The sequence below is a fragment of the Pelobates fuscus genome, chromosome 10 (genome assembly GCF_036172605.1).
Source record: "Pelobates fuscus isolate aPelFus1 chromosome 10, aPelFus1.pri, whole genome shotgun sequence".
NCBI lineage: Eukaryota > Metazoa > Chordata > Amphibia > Anura > Pelobatidae > Pelobates > Pelobates fuscus.
The window spans coordinates 11,959,643-11,973,281 of NC_086326.1; the positions used below are offsets into that span (position 1 = coordinate 11,959,643).

The 13,639-nt window shown below is 35.1% G+C and overlaps 1 protein-coding gene across 1 annotated transcript in view; it reads left to right on the forward strand.

Moving 5' to 3' along the window:
- Positions 1-13,243, forward strand: part of LOC134575459 (alpha-2-macroglobulin-like protein 1) — an 81,713-nt gene extending 68,470 nt beyond the window's left edge. Inside the window, exons 26-36 of the mRNA XM_063434753.1 lie at positions 181-337; positions 991-1,080; positions 4,549-4,711; positions 6,403-6,593; positions 7,478-7,693; positions 7,780-7,904; positions 8,968-9,058; positions 9,357-9,425; positions 12,407-12,509; positions 12,855-12,896; positions 13,098-13,243. Coding sequence (XP_063290823.1) covers positions 181-337; positions 991-1,080; positions 4,549-4,711; positions 6,403-6,593; positions 7,478-7,693; positions 7,780-7,904; positions 8,968-9,058; positions 9,357-9,425; positions 12,407-12,509; positions 12,855-12,896; positions 13,098-13,240 — 1,390 coding nt within the window. The 3' untranslated portion in view covers positions 13,241-13,243. The remainder of the gene's footprint in view (positions 1-180; positions 338-990; positions 1,081-4,548; positions 4,712-6,402; positions 6,594-7,477; positions 7,694-7,779; positions 7,905-8,967; positions 9,059-9,356; positions 9,426-12,406; positions 12,510-12,854; positions 12,897-13,097) is intronic.
- Positions 13,244-13,639: the final 396 nt, after the last annotated feature.

The following is a 13,639-nucleotide window of genomic DNA, read 5'->3' on the forward strand; positions in this document are numbered from 1 at the left end:
GGGAGAGACTTTCCAGTGGACATGAAATAGTAATGAGCACAAAACCTTATCTTCAGATAGTTTGTGATAATGACAACGCAAGAGGTGGGAGACACCAACTTACCTGGTTGTTTTTGACATATTAAGCAAAAGTTCTTTGGCATGGGGTCTAAACTCAGTTCTGCTCTCATTTTATTGCAGGCTCACAGCCTCTGTGGTGAGATATTTCAGTGAGGCTCAAAAAATTATACACACAGAAGACAAGAACATCGAAGACTCTGTAAAGTACCTAAAAAGCGTACAACTGCCCAGTGGCTGCTTCCAACAGGACATTCCTTATTTTAACGTCTTTTTAGAGGTAATGAAAATTTTCACATACAGTATTGGAGCTGGTTTTTTATTCTGATGACAAAAAAAATAGTTTAATTTAAATATATAACAACCCCCAAGCAAAAAAAAAAATTATAATTGTAACGTCAGCTGAAGAGAGCAACTTGCATTTACTATAACGGTCTCTTAAAATGTTGTACTTGAGAAGAACATTTCCATCATTTATGTAAAATAAGTCTACATTCCATAATGATATGGAAGGAGAAAATGCTCTTTGAAAAATGTATCATCAAGAACTGTCTCTGGCAAAAAAATATGTAGATGGCATTCTGTTAGAGAATATCTGTCAGCATAGTAGTTTAACAACATATTGCAATGAAAAGAAGCAAACATCAAATATTATACAAGTCAAAATTAAGACTAAATATTGGTAGGGGTTTATATAGATCACCAGCAAAACATAAAGACTCTGCATATGCTTACTAAGACAATGAACTCTAGTAGAAAATAAGAAAGCGAAATTCAAAGAAGAATTACAGTTTAAAAAAAATAACCTGCTGTGTATATAGTTATCAGTATTTAAGATAATGTTATAGTTTGGTACAATCGCACATATTCATTAATACTTTAAAATATTTCATACATTAATATTTTCTCTTGCTTTTCCCTGATTCATTATAGGATGATGAAGAACACAAAGACGAAGATGAAGATATTCAACTTACAGCCTATGTCGTAATTTCTCTGAAAGAATCTGGGCGGACATTTGAAGTGAGTTAGCTGGCACAGTGACCAAAATAAACATATTTCACTAAGGAATAAAATGAAAAAGAAAAATAATGTTGGTAAAATACGTGGCTGCTGCCACCACTTATGGCAACTGTAAAAGCATAATGATAAGAGAAAATCTACTAGACAACTGTTTATTTCCAGATAAAGCCATCTACCTGTTTCAAAATAACATATTTATGTCAATATTGTAGTGTTATTTAGAATATCTTCATGCACACCTGTTTCTCCTCCTTCAAAGTATTGTGTGCCCTGGCTGTGCCAGAATTGAACTGGATTGTGGTGTTAAAGTGTCTCTGTCACTATATAGAGCTGAGGGATCTCTTATTTAAGCCACCAAGAATCATCTCCTCCTCAGCTTCTTCTGGACCCAGCATTAGTTCAACATACCATTGTCAAAGTTGTTCTGGTCCTGCCAGGTCTTCTTTCTTGGTGTCACCATCTTGGTCCATCCAGAGTGTGCAGAGATGCAGACTATGTGGAAGAGCACTGTCAAGCTCATCCAATCAGAGCATTGCCATGACAACACTCCAGCACTTCAAGTGCCAGAGCTCGCGAGACCTCTTCCACATGGTCTGCAGCTCTGCACCCAGTGGATCTGCAGACCAGGTATCAAGGCCTCTCAAACACACACTGTCAACCCCCACACACTATCACTCCATCACACACACTGTCACCCCTACATATGCTGTCATTCAGCAAAACACACTGTCAACCTGCCCTTCACTCAGCCACACTTACATTAACCCCTCCTATTCCTGTCACTCTCACCCACTCCAATTATACCACACTCACCCCGTCCCTGTCACACTCATCCTTCATCATGCTGTCACACTCACCCCTTCATCCTGCCAAACTCACCCTATCACATTAACTTACCTAATCCTGTCACATTCACCTCCCCTTGCCCTGTCACAAACACCCTCCTCCAACTGTGCTACACTCACCTCCAACCCTGCTACACCCACCCTGTCATATTAACACATCTAATCCTGTCACATTCTGCCATATTCACCCTGACAAAATTAACTTAATCCTGTCATACTCACCTCCCCTTGCCAGTTACACTCCCCATGCCACAGTCACCCCAAACATGTAATACTCACTCCCTGTCACATTAACCCCCATGTCCCATTAACCCCCTTATCTCATCTTGTTACACTTCCTCCTCCAACAATGTCACACTCACCACTCAACCCTGTCACACTCACCCTGCCTCATTCTGTCACTATAACCCCCTAATTTTGTCTCATTCACCCCCTTGCCCTGTCACACTCACCCTGCCACAGTTACCCCTTTACTCACCATGTCACAGTCACCCTCTGAAAACATTCATCATGCACCCACATAGTCATGAAACATAGCCTCACCATAAACACATTGCATAAAGACCAGAGGCAGACCCCCATACACACAACACTCTGCAAGCAGCTACCCCACACACATATGGTCTCAGACAGAAACATACACATGCTCACAGAGACATACATTCACACACAAAGATATTCTTTGCCAGATACACTCTCTCTGACACATACACAGTTAGACAATGCCAGATACACTCAGAAATACACACAGACAGAAACACTTTGTGACTGTATGTCTGTATTTGTCAATGTATGTATCTTTGTGCATCAGTGTTTTTGTGTGTGTATGTATGTGCATGTATTAGAATGTGTATTTGTGTTTGTGTACGTGGAACACTGTGTATATGTGTGCATGTATTAGTGTATGTCTATGCCTGCAATCTGAGGGTGGTATGGCATGGGCAATGCAAAGGTAAAGTGGAAACAAGTATAATAGGTATAGTATACATTACATACACAATACATGGGGAAACATGTAAAAAGAACATACAGGTTAATATAGGTATATGCAATAGGATAATAGAATGTGTGGGGAAAATATCTGTGACACAGTTTTCTTGTAACTTTATTATTTAGGAAATTATTTTGTCAATTTTTTTTTCCCCAACTTAAATTTCCATTTTTGTTTCTCATAACCTCTTCACACTTATATATACATGGCTGCTAGGATATGCAACAACACCTTACAATCATGTATAAACAGTTAGGATAATTGCTAATTACATTTGTTTTACATTTGTTTTGCAAATTAATTGAGTTTGCAAGTTATGCCATAACTCACAATGCAGTGTCACAGGGAGCCTCTACACTGTGAGCCTCTGAATGATGAATACAAAGACCAGTTATCTGTAGCTAGTGCTGCAAGCCTGCCATTCAATACAGCTATAGCTCCTTAAACACACACAAGACAACCCCTATTTTTTTCACTATGGGTGCTGTTTTTTTTTGCCTCAGGCCTCACGAAATCTAGAGCCGCCACTGCTTCACTTTATTCAGTTGTAGTCATTGATAATCTGCTCATGGGCTGCTCTCTACTTGTTAAAAGGGAACTGATATGTCTCTGCAATTTACACTACTGAAAAAAACACCTTTATCTTGTGTAAACTATTTTGTCATGAGGTGCTCCATTTTCCATAAATTCATATTAAAGGGACACTATAGTCACCTAAATTACTTTAGCTAAATAAAGCAGTTTTAGTGTATAGATCATTCCCCTGCAATTCCACTGCTCAATTCACTGTCATTTAGGAGATAAAAATCACTTTGTTTCAGTTTATGCAGCCTTAGCCACACCTCCCCGGCTATGATTGACAGAGCCTGCATGAAAAAAAAAACTGGTTTCACTTTCAAACAGATGTAATTTACCTTAAATAATTGTATCTCAATCTCTAAATTGAACTTTAATCACATACAGGAGGCACTTGCAGGGTATAGCAAGCTATTAACATAGCAGGGGAATAAGAAAATCTTAATCAAACAGAACTTGCAATAAAGAATAACCCTAGTCACAGGGAGGTGTGACTAGGGTTCATAAACAAAGGGATTTAACTCCTAAATGGCAGAGGATTGAGCAGTGAGGCTGCAGGGGCACCTTCTATACACCAAAACTGCTTCATTAAGCTAAAGTTGTTCATGTGACTATAGTGTCCCTTTAAAGATTTAGCAAATTACATCACAATCTAGTCCATGCACAGCAAGGGTAAACATTACAAATGAAGAGGAGACATAGAAAGATTGTTTAATTTCTCCTCTTCACTGATGTTTTCTCCTTCCCGACTGCCTGGTGCAAAAGACAGAGTTTATAACAATTGCTGACAGAGACCTGAGATGAAGACATTCAGTTGCAGGATAAAGAGCTGTAGACCTCTACATTTAATTTTATTTTTCACATCTCAAGTACATATTTGTTAAATAAGTAAAAAAATAATATAAAACATCCTGGGAAGTGAGAGTTCACATTTAGGCTACAAACAGGAGTCTGAGGGTATAGGTCCATTAAGTTATGCAATTCTTTATTTCTGGCTGGATATTAAATGTTATCTCTTTGTGAAGTTTGGCATTATTTACATGTTGCTTTTTCAAGGACGGCCTTGTGGACAATGCTTTGAGCTGTTTGAAGAAAAAAGCCCACAACGTGACTAATACTTTTACGGAATCCCTTCTGGCCTATGTGTTTACTCTATCTAAAGACGAAGACCTAAGGCAAGATTTACTGGAAGACCTGGAGAAGAAAGCCATAAAAACCGGTAAAGTAACTGCATAACAATATGAATATATTCTCTTATTTTATGTGTAACAGTGTTCACATGGAAGTACAGTATCTCCATTATGACAAAAAAAAACTAAATATTGGTGCGCAACAAAAATAAATATAAACATGATACTTGGAATGCAGTATTCCACAGACCAATTTAGAATGTAGTGAAATAATTTACTTAGACCATCTGGATACCAGAACCGGAGGTCTATAGTAAGTACTGGAGTAGGAAAAATGGGATTACCAAATCAATTAATGATAGGACCCTAAAGAGTCTTTAGCAAAAATAACAAAATAGGTGGTCAGATACCCGAATTGGGTAAAAAAATCTCGCCACAATGGCTCACCTCAAAGTATCTTGGTCAATGGAGTACTTTATAGATTTGTCTTCAGATAGCTACAGATATTAGACTTTAATCATGGAAGGTCAATTCTGATAGCTACAGACAGCAGTTAAGCTTAGCTCCAAGTTGCTTAGTATAGTATTGACTAGAAACACTGGTCTTAAGGCTGGGAGCAGACTTAGTTGCAAAGCTCTAAAGGCCACAGCTAGCGTCTGTGGAATTATCTAAATAGAGCCAACAGGATTAAAAAGTAGTCTTGCAAACAATCAACAGTTCAAAACTGCAAACATACCCACACATATAAGGGCTAGATAACTGTAATGAGACCTACTTGTAATGTCTAAGGCTCTCAGTATATCTCACCCATATTATATGAAAAGAACAAGGGGGGGAAGGGGGGGAGGGGGAGGGGGGGAGGGGAAATTGAAACAGCTTGCAGGACTGTAGTACTAAGTCTAAGAGAATATAGTTAACTGCTCCCAGGCAACATGTCCAGTGTGATGAGGTGAAAAATAAGGAAAGTGAAAATTAGAGTGATCTAATGTGTAGAACCATACTTAGATTGTTGGTTACCTACACATAGTGACAGTGCCCTAGTGAGAAAAAAAAAGTGAAAGGAAAGAGAAACCCGACGCGCGTTTCGGTGCTTTCAGTAATGCACCTTTGTCAGGTGCACGAAGGTGCATTACTGAAACTTCTGAATGGAAAAAATATTTTACAAGTTCATAAGGGAACTACTAGCAATAAGTACACAGGATTTAGTTACAAGTTAATAACATGATGGTACCTTACTCCCCACAGGCTTCATTCCATGATTGAAGGTGTGGACCCATATAGTGGTACCTTGATCCACATCTGGTGGAACTGTCCACTCATTCAACCATATTGAGATGAACATTTTTGCTACAAAAAATATACAATAATGTTGACAATAATTATGCATTATATTACCATTTGGCTTTGGAACTCCATGATCTGTGAAATATGTGAAGCCTACATTATGCATGTGACTGTGAAAAAAAAAAAAAATAGTAAAAACCCAAGTCAAATTAAATGAGAATTTTAACACATTACAACTTCATGTTTAATGTTATAATTCAGTTTAACTGGCAATGTTTTCCTGCTATTAGATATTTTTATTACATACTTTTTACCATTAAACACTGCACTTGATGAAAATAACACAAACAAAACTTCAATATAAAATGTACAGTTTCTATTACTAAAATAAGTTTAGAGGTGATACAAAGATGTGTTGTTTTTCATTTTAGTAATAACTCTGTTTGTCCATGGTATATTGCATGCTGGATAATTTCTGCTGGTTTATCCAATGTAGAGATATCCCTGCACTGGAAAATTGAAAACAGTTACAGTGGAAATGTTGAGATATCTTCCTATGTAGCCCTGGCTTACATCGAACATCATGCAACCTCTAAGGATACAGCAAAGGATAACGAAAAAGCTACACAAATCATTAACTGGATGATAAACGAACAAAGTTCATATGGAGGCTACTATTCAACTCGGGTAAAAACTTCCACCTCAACTCCTTTTTAGAGTTATTACTTTTTAGAGTTACAGGATATATTAACTGACAATTACAGACTGTAGAACATCTGCTAACTAAATTGGCACAATATATATTTTTTTTCAAAATATTTTTTTCCTTGATATTAGTGTTCTAAGAAAACCATTTTGTCTCTCACATGGGAACTAACACAATGTGGTTCATACATTGCATGTATTTGCAATTACAAAAACCCCACCGATAACATAGTATTTTTATTATCAATTTAGTTATTTTAGGTTAGGTATGGTAATCCCAAAAGTGATAGACACCCAAACAGCATGCAAGCAAACCTCTTAACAGTCTAACAAATAGCTGCAACCATTGGCCTTTGTTGGAATGAATGATTTTGCCAGTTCTCCCACTGAAACACATCAGCAGATGGCAACAATGACAGGGAAAGCATACTCACAAACAATAAAAATGCATGCGTGCATACAAAATAATAAAACAATAAAGAACAGTTAAACAATAATGAAAAACATTCCCTTACAAAAAAAAAGAAAGACTGGTAGCAAAATAATGTGGAAAAAACCTATAATAATACATGTTATTCACAAGTAGTTATATTGTTTGCATAATTACATACAAGAAACTCATAAATATATATTTAAAAAGGATAGTATATGGTGTATATAAAATAATAACATAAGAGGAATCATACAACCTTACATCATCACATCTTTCAGCACACACGTTTTAGTCAATGCTTGCTAAGGTTTAATATGATCGATTCCACCACATAATATGAAGACAGAAGACTTTACATAAAACTGAAATTCACAGATCACAAACCTTCCTTCTCTCTCTTTAATTTCTGTTTTAACTGTTATCCCATTCACAGGACACGGTTACTGCTCTTCATGCGATATCTGATTATGCGGCGCACACAGTCATTGGGACGGGAGATGTGTCAGTGACCGTTCGCTCACCCTCAGGTTTTATGAAACAATTTACTGTGGACCAAGCTCACAATCAGCTCCTGCAGAAAGCATCCCTGCCAGACATCCCTGGAGAGTATACAGTGACGGCCACAGGTGGTTCCTGTGTTTATGTGCAGGTTGGTGAAGGAACTAGGAATTAGTTTATATAGTCATCAATATAAAGTATTCTACAAACCAGTGCCAATGTTCTCTGTCTCTGCAGGCACATCTGGAATATCATGTTCCTGTTGTTAAGGAGGAAGACTATTTTGCCCTGACCGTAAGCACACAGCCCCCAGTCTGCTCTTATCAGGCATTAACAAACTTTGAGATTGTTATAGAAGCCAGGTAAGGACAGAAATTATTGGATTACATTTGTGTTTTAGAGTTTAAACACTATACATGTGTAAATTCTCATAGAGTCAAATAGCTTCTTAGCTTATTCTTGTGCAGTGAGTAATCAGGTGCCAGTTTCTAGTTTCTCATTAGGGCCTAGATCAAGGTTAGGCAACCTTCAGCAATATAGATATTGTGGACTACATCTCCCATAATTCTTTTATAGCCATAATGCTGGCAAAGCATCAAGAGAGATGTAGTCCAGAACATCTGGAGTGCCAAAGGTTACTTACCCCTGGCCTAGACAAGATATGTTTTGTTATATATCAAAACTGCCTTAATGAGTACGTTCATTCTTCTTCCAAGGTAAGAGTATAAACTAAATTTTCTCATATTTGTATTTTAATTGTTAAATTAATTAAATTGAGAAACTAATATTGAAAACAAATATTGAAAAAAAACTTTTTTATTGCTTGATGAAGATTTAATTAAAATGTTAAATGTAAAAGTGTCCTTCTGAAATGAGGAGAGCTGTATAAAAGAGCTAATAGTGCAATGTCTTAAAACATTTGGTCGCAAATAGAAATCATGGAGACATTTATTATCCAAAACCGATATTAAAAGTAGAATGGTTTCCATGTATTCCATTGGAATAGCCAGTCTACTTTACACCACTCCTAGATACTTGTCTGAGGAGGTCTAAGGGAAGGGTCTGATTAGACCAATCTACCGTTCTTTCTGCTTTGCAGATTTACCTACTAGTGAATGAAGATGCTGGATACGGTTTCACATATGATGCCTGCATTGTGACTACTGAATAGAAAAAGTTATAGGAGTAAAGTTTTATAGTAAAACCAAACTACCCCACCATGAAGAGGGAAGACACAAACACCTAACTCCTAGGACTCCAGATATATTATCAGTATTACCACATGAACCTCTAGCACTCCTACATATAAAATGGATCATTCCCCTTACAGAATGTGACGACTTTTACATTGTTTCTTGAGCTTTCGCAGACCATGTGTATGCACGGTAACCTGTATTTTTCCTGTACTGCATTTCTGTCATATAGCTACACCGGTAAACGACCATCCAGCAACATGGCAATTATTGAGGTTGAGCTTCTCTCAGGATTCGTTCCTGATAAGAAGAGCGTTAATAAGGTGAGAACTGAACGTGTGAAAATGATGTTAACAAAAAAATAAATTCAAAATAACCATGAAAGTTAAAAAAACATAGAACACAGATAAACATTTTTTCTAAGTTATTATTCCTGTCTTACCACACAGTCAACCTGCTTGACATCCCCTTTTCCACTTACATATTTTAGGATCTTAACATGCTTGCCAAATGATTTATTTTTGCTGTTTATTTTGTATCCTTGTGTATTTCTGTCTTATTGAAATAGTGCAGTTTATTTACACGTGTGTGTCTGACCTCTGTTGCTCTTGGCTTTTTCAGTTATTAAATAGTCCACATGTGAAAAGAACAGAAATCAGTGAGGACAAGGTGACAATATACTTGAATGGGGTAAGAACACTTTGATGATTCTTTTGTAATAAGGATTTTTTGTAATAGGTTTTTTGTCTTTGCATATCAGTCATCAATTTAATTCAAAACAAATTTGGACTTGAGATCTGCCAACATTTCCTTTATGTGTGAATCTGTACAACCTATGTTTTTCCTATATCATCATTCCCCCTTTAATCATTCAGCATTAAGGCAATCCTTTCTTACCTTACTTTCATTTTACTTAACATTTTTAGAAACAACTTAGAAAAGATTAAATCAACAAGGGCAGATATTTACAACATATACAATATATATTTGATCTCCATAATAATTGAGTAGATGATACAGTTGGGTAGAATCTCCTTTGTAGGAGTTATAATGGGATAAAAAATATTACAAATAATATTTTATAAAAATTATCAAAATGTTTTAATTGTATTAATATAAAAAATGTACATTATGGCACTGTAACAGCAGAGAACTAGTATTAATCTAAGAAAGAATTGCCTACTACTTTCAATTCTGTTAGATCGTTTAATTTGTTTATTAAAGTACATTTTTATAATTCACACAATTATGTATCACAACCAGGTTCTAAACATATTAATGTATTGTGAAATAAAATAATACAAATGTATGATAACATAAAAGTGAATAATGAGGTAGATATTTGGCGATGCAATGATAATTACAATTATCAAACAATCAATAAGAAATGTCTAAATGATCAAGAAAATCTGGATAATGAGTATTGTAGTCAATCAAAATTATAACAATCACCAGCAGGGGTCGCATATACAATTTAAATAATATGCAGGCACAGCTAAACCTGGCAGTTTTCTTTTAGAACATCACTTTAGCCATCTTAATGCTGGCTACTTACAACCATAATTTATTTAACTGTTTCAATAATGTTCTAAATGCAAATTAACAATTCCCACCATCCAGAACACAAATATAACAGTCTGAAAATTAAACTGATTACACTACAAATGAAATTACTTTTGGTGACCAACAATTACAAACTACCTCGATCTAGCTATGCAACAATTTATATTAACCAAAATCAACAAATTAGCATCACTATTTCAATTAGTCTTAATTAATTGAATTTATTCCTTTCTGCTTTTAAGCTAAATTTACAGGTAAAGAGGCAATTCTGAAATATTTGAATTAACAAATTTGGAATATGCTAATAGTACAGGCAATTGTGTACTTTATGTGAATGTCAGTTTCAAATAAAGTAAACAGAAAATAATCTAAAATTAGGAATAAACTATTCAATTGTTTCCAAATATATTTTAGGTAAAATAGAAATAAAAAAACAAATATAGTTACCAGTTCCGGTTGTTAGGAAATCCTTATCCCTGGAAGATGGTTCAATCCAGCGAGGATAGTAAAAAGTATAAGAAAAGTTCAATATGAGAGTTTGGAAGAAAGTCTTGGATTTTTTCTAACTGTAAGTGTTACAGTAAGAAAGTGTCTTAGGTAAAGACATGGCAGTGTCTCTCGGAGACAGAAGGTCTCAGAGTTGTGTCTTTTCAGAGAGTGTTAGTGTTCTTCCTCCAGATGGTTAAGCCTCTCTTTTATTAAGAATTTCTTATCTCATAATAACCACTCCTGTCTTTTTAAACTAGCCAGAGTAAAGGGTGTTTCCTACGATAATGATTTTGTGACATCAACTTACAAAAATATTGAAATAAACACAGTTGTCACTGTAAATCTGGCATGCATTTGATGGAGTATAAAGTGCTCCTGAAGGTGTTAGGTTGCTGAGTGCCTTCTATGGTCAGTTAGTGAACATTCATATAAATAGCTTGAAGATCTGGCGGTCTAGAAAAAATGGGGGCTGCTCCAGTGATACAGTAAAAGTTCAGGACAGCAGAAGAAAAAAAACAATGTCTGTTATCCAAGTGACTTCTTCTGGGCCATGAAAATGTTATTTTGACATGTGAGTTGGCTTTTTCTGTCTACATATAACTGATTTGGTTAGTTGATTGTGGAAAGGGGAGATGTGTTTTTGTGCAATTGTTTTGTGGAATGAGTTCAAGATTATTTGAACTTTTGGGTCATAATATAAACAGAAAGGTAGAGGACAACTACATAAGGATAGAAAGGCGATTTGCTGGTACTTAAGGGTCCAGGCTTAATTACATATCTAAAGAGGTAAATAAAAAGCATGTCTGTAAAAAAATAACAAGTCAGGGACAGGATTCCAAAAAAAACTAGGCATATTAACCTGGTCAAGGGCTATATATTGTTCATTTGATGGCAGTTGTCTGGTATGTATTATTTTATTTTTGCTTTTAACCCCTTAGGGACACATGACATGTGCTACATGTCCTGATTCCCTTTTATTACAGAAGTTTGGTCCCTAAGGGGTTAAACAATATATATATATATATATATATATATATATATATATATATATATATATATATATATATATATATATATATATATATATATATATATATATATATATATATATATACAGTGTGGTATGCCTGTGTCTGATGTCCGGGCCCATGCTTAATTATAACTTATGGAGGTTTTAATCTATTTTTTTTTTTTTTTTGTCAATCTGTATTTTTATTGAGGCATAATAGTTGGGATACAGAATAAAAAGAGGGAAATGTGCATTTAGCATACAGTACAGGGTTCGATAACAATGGTAACTAACAATTCCATAGTATTCGTGCCTCTTTTTTTGTTTTTTATACATTATGGTTTAACGTCGACAAGTAAACTAATCTATTTTTAATTAAATTCTAAAGAATTATGAATGATACCAAGCATATAGAGTATTAATGAGACCTATGTATATTGCTTGGTATTATTTGTAAATTCATGGTTTTAAATCAAGAATGTACATTTTTGAACTGGTAATATGTTGTGTAATTTTAAATATATAAACTCTGTGGTCTGTTGCTCATCTCCCTGTTTTGACTATACTTTCAATTCAACATTGATGATGTCTTTGTTCTCTGTTTCTGCAGATAACACATGAGAAACAAACATTATCATTTATCACCAAACAAGAAACACATGTGGATAATCTGCATCCTGCTACCGTGTTGGTTTATGATTATTATGAGCCAGGTATGACACATTATCAACAACACCAAACAGCAATTTTCTTCCAAATATGGTTAAACAAAGACATGTCCGTATAGCCACAGAGATGTAAGCAAAGAAAATGAGAGCAAACATATGATATGAAAACATACACAACTGATGACACACAATAAAAAGTGAAAATTCTTTCATTTTTCTCACGTTATACAAACCATCTGTTATTACATCTGTTATTTGATAAACATTTCCCAAGTTTTGTAAGTACCCTGTTATCATCAGATGTCTGTGTGTCTGTCTATAAATGTATGTGTTTATTGAGTAATATATGCATTTGGTCTGCTCTCAAATTATTCTCTGTTCTTATTTCAGAGCATCACGCAGTGGTGGAATTTAATTCTCCTTGTCATAAAGGTAATAATTAATGTTCATAAGAATAGTTCATTGTACTTTTATATTTGTAGAAAATGTTTTTGTGGTTCCCATCCAAAGGGACTATGTGTGTTTTTTTTCTATAATTCATGTTCATAACAAGGAAACAAATATCTATTGTAAAATCTACTGATTGTTGGTTCTTTGTGGTTTCCAACCAACTATCCTCTTTTTATTTTGTAGCCTACGGTCATTGTCCATCAGATGTCTCTCACAGGAAGAACTGTGGGCATCCAACGATTAATAGTGAAGAATGCCTCCAGAGACATTGCTGTTATGATACAAGTGTCCCTCAAGTACCATGGTGTTTCTTCCGTGAATTTTAGACAGGTCAGTTATTTCTTAAAGTAAATTTAAATATGAATGAACAAATCTATGCATTGTGCTAACAGAAATTCTCACATCTATAAAGTAAAAAAAATCCCTTTTATGATGTTGGGATAAATAGTGAATAGAGTATTCCTAACAGATATGCTAACACATTAAATGCATGTTAGCAGGAGAACCCACTTCTGAAAGCTTCCATGCTTGCCTTTAGTGTGAAAATACTACCTGTGGGAAGGAATGATGTACTTCAGACAAACTCTCTAGGAGAGCAGCTGTTACAGAGAAAGAATAATAGAAACATTCATTTTAATAGTTCACTCTGAACCAGATATAACAGATTAATTAGATTTACGACATGCTGGAAGAAGTTTCAACAGTTATAGAGAGCAAATTTAACA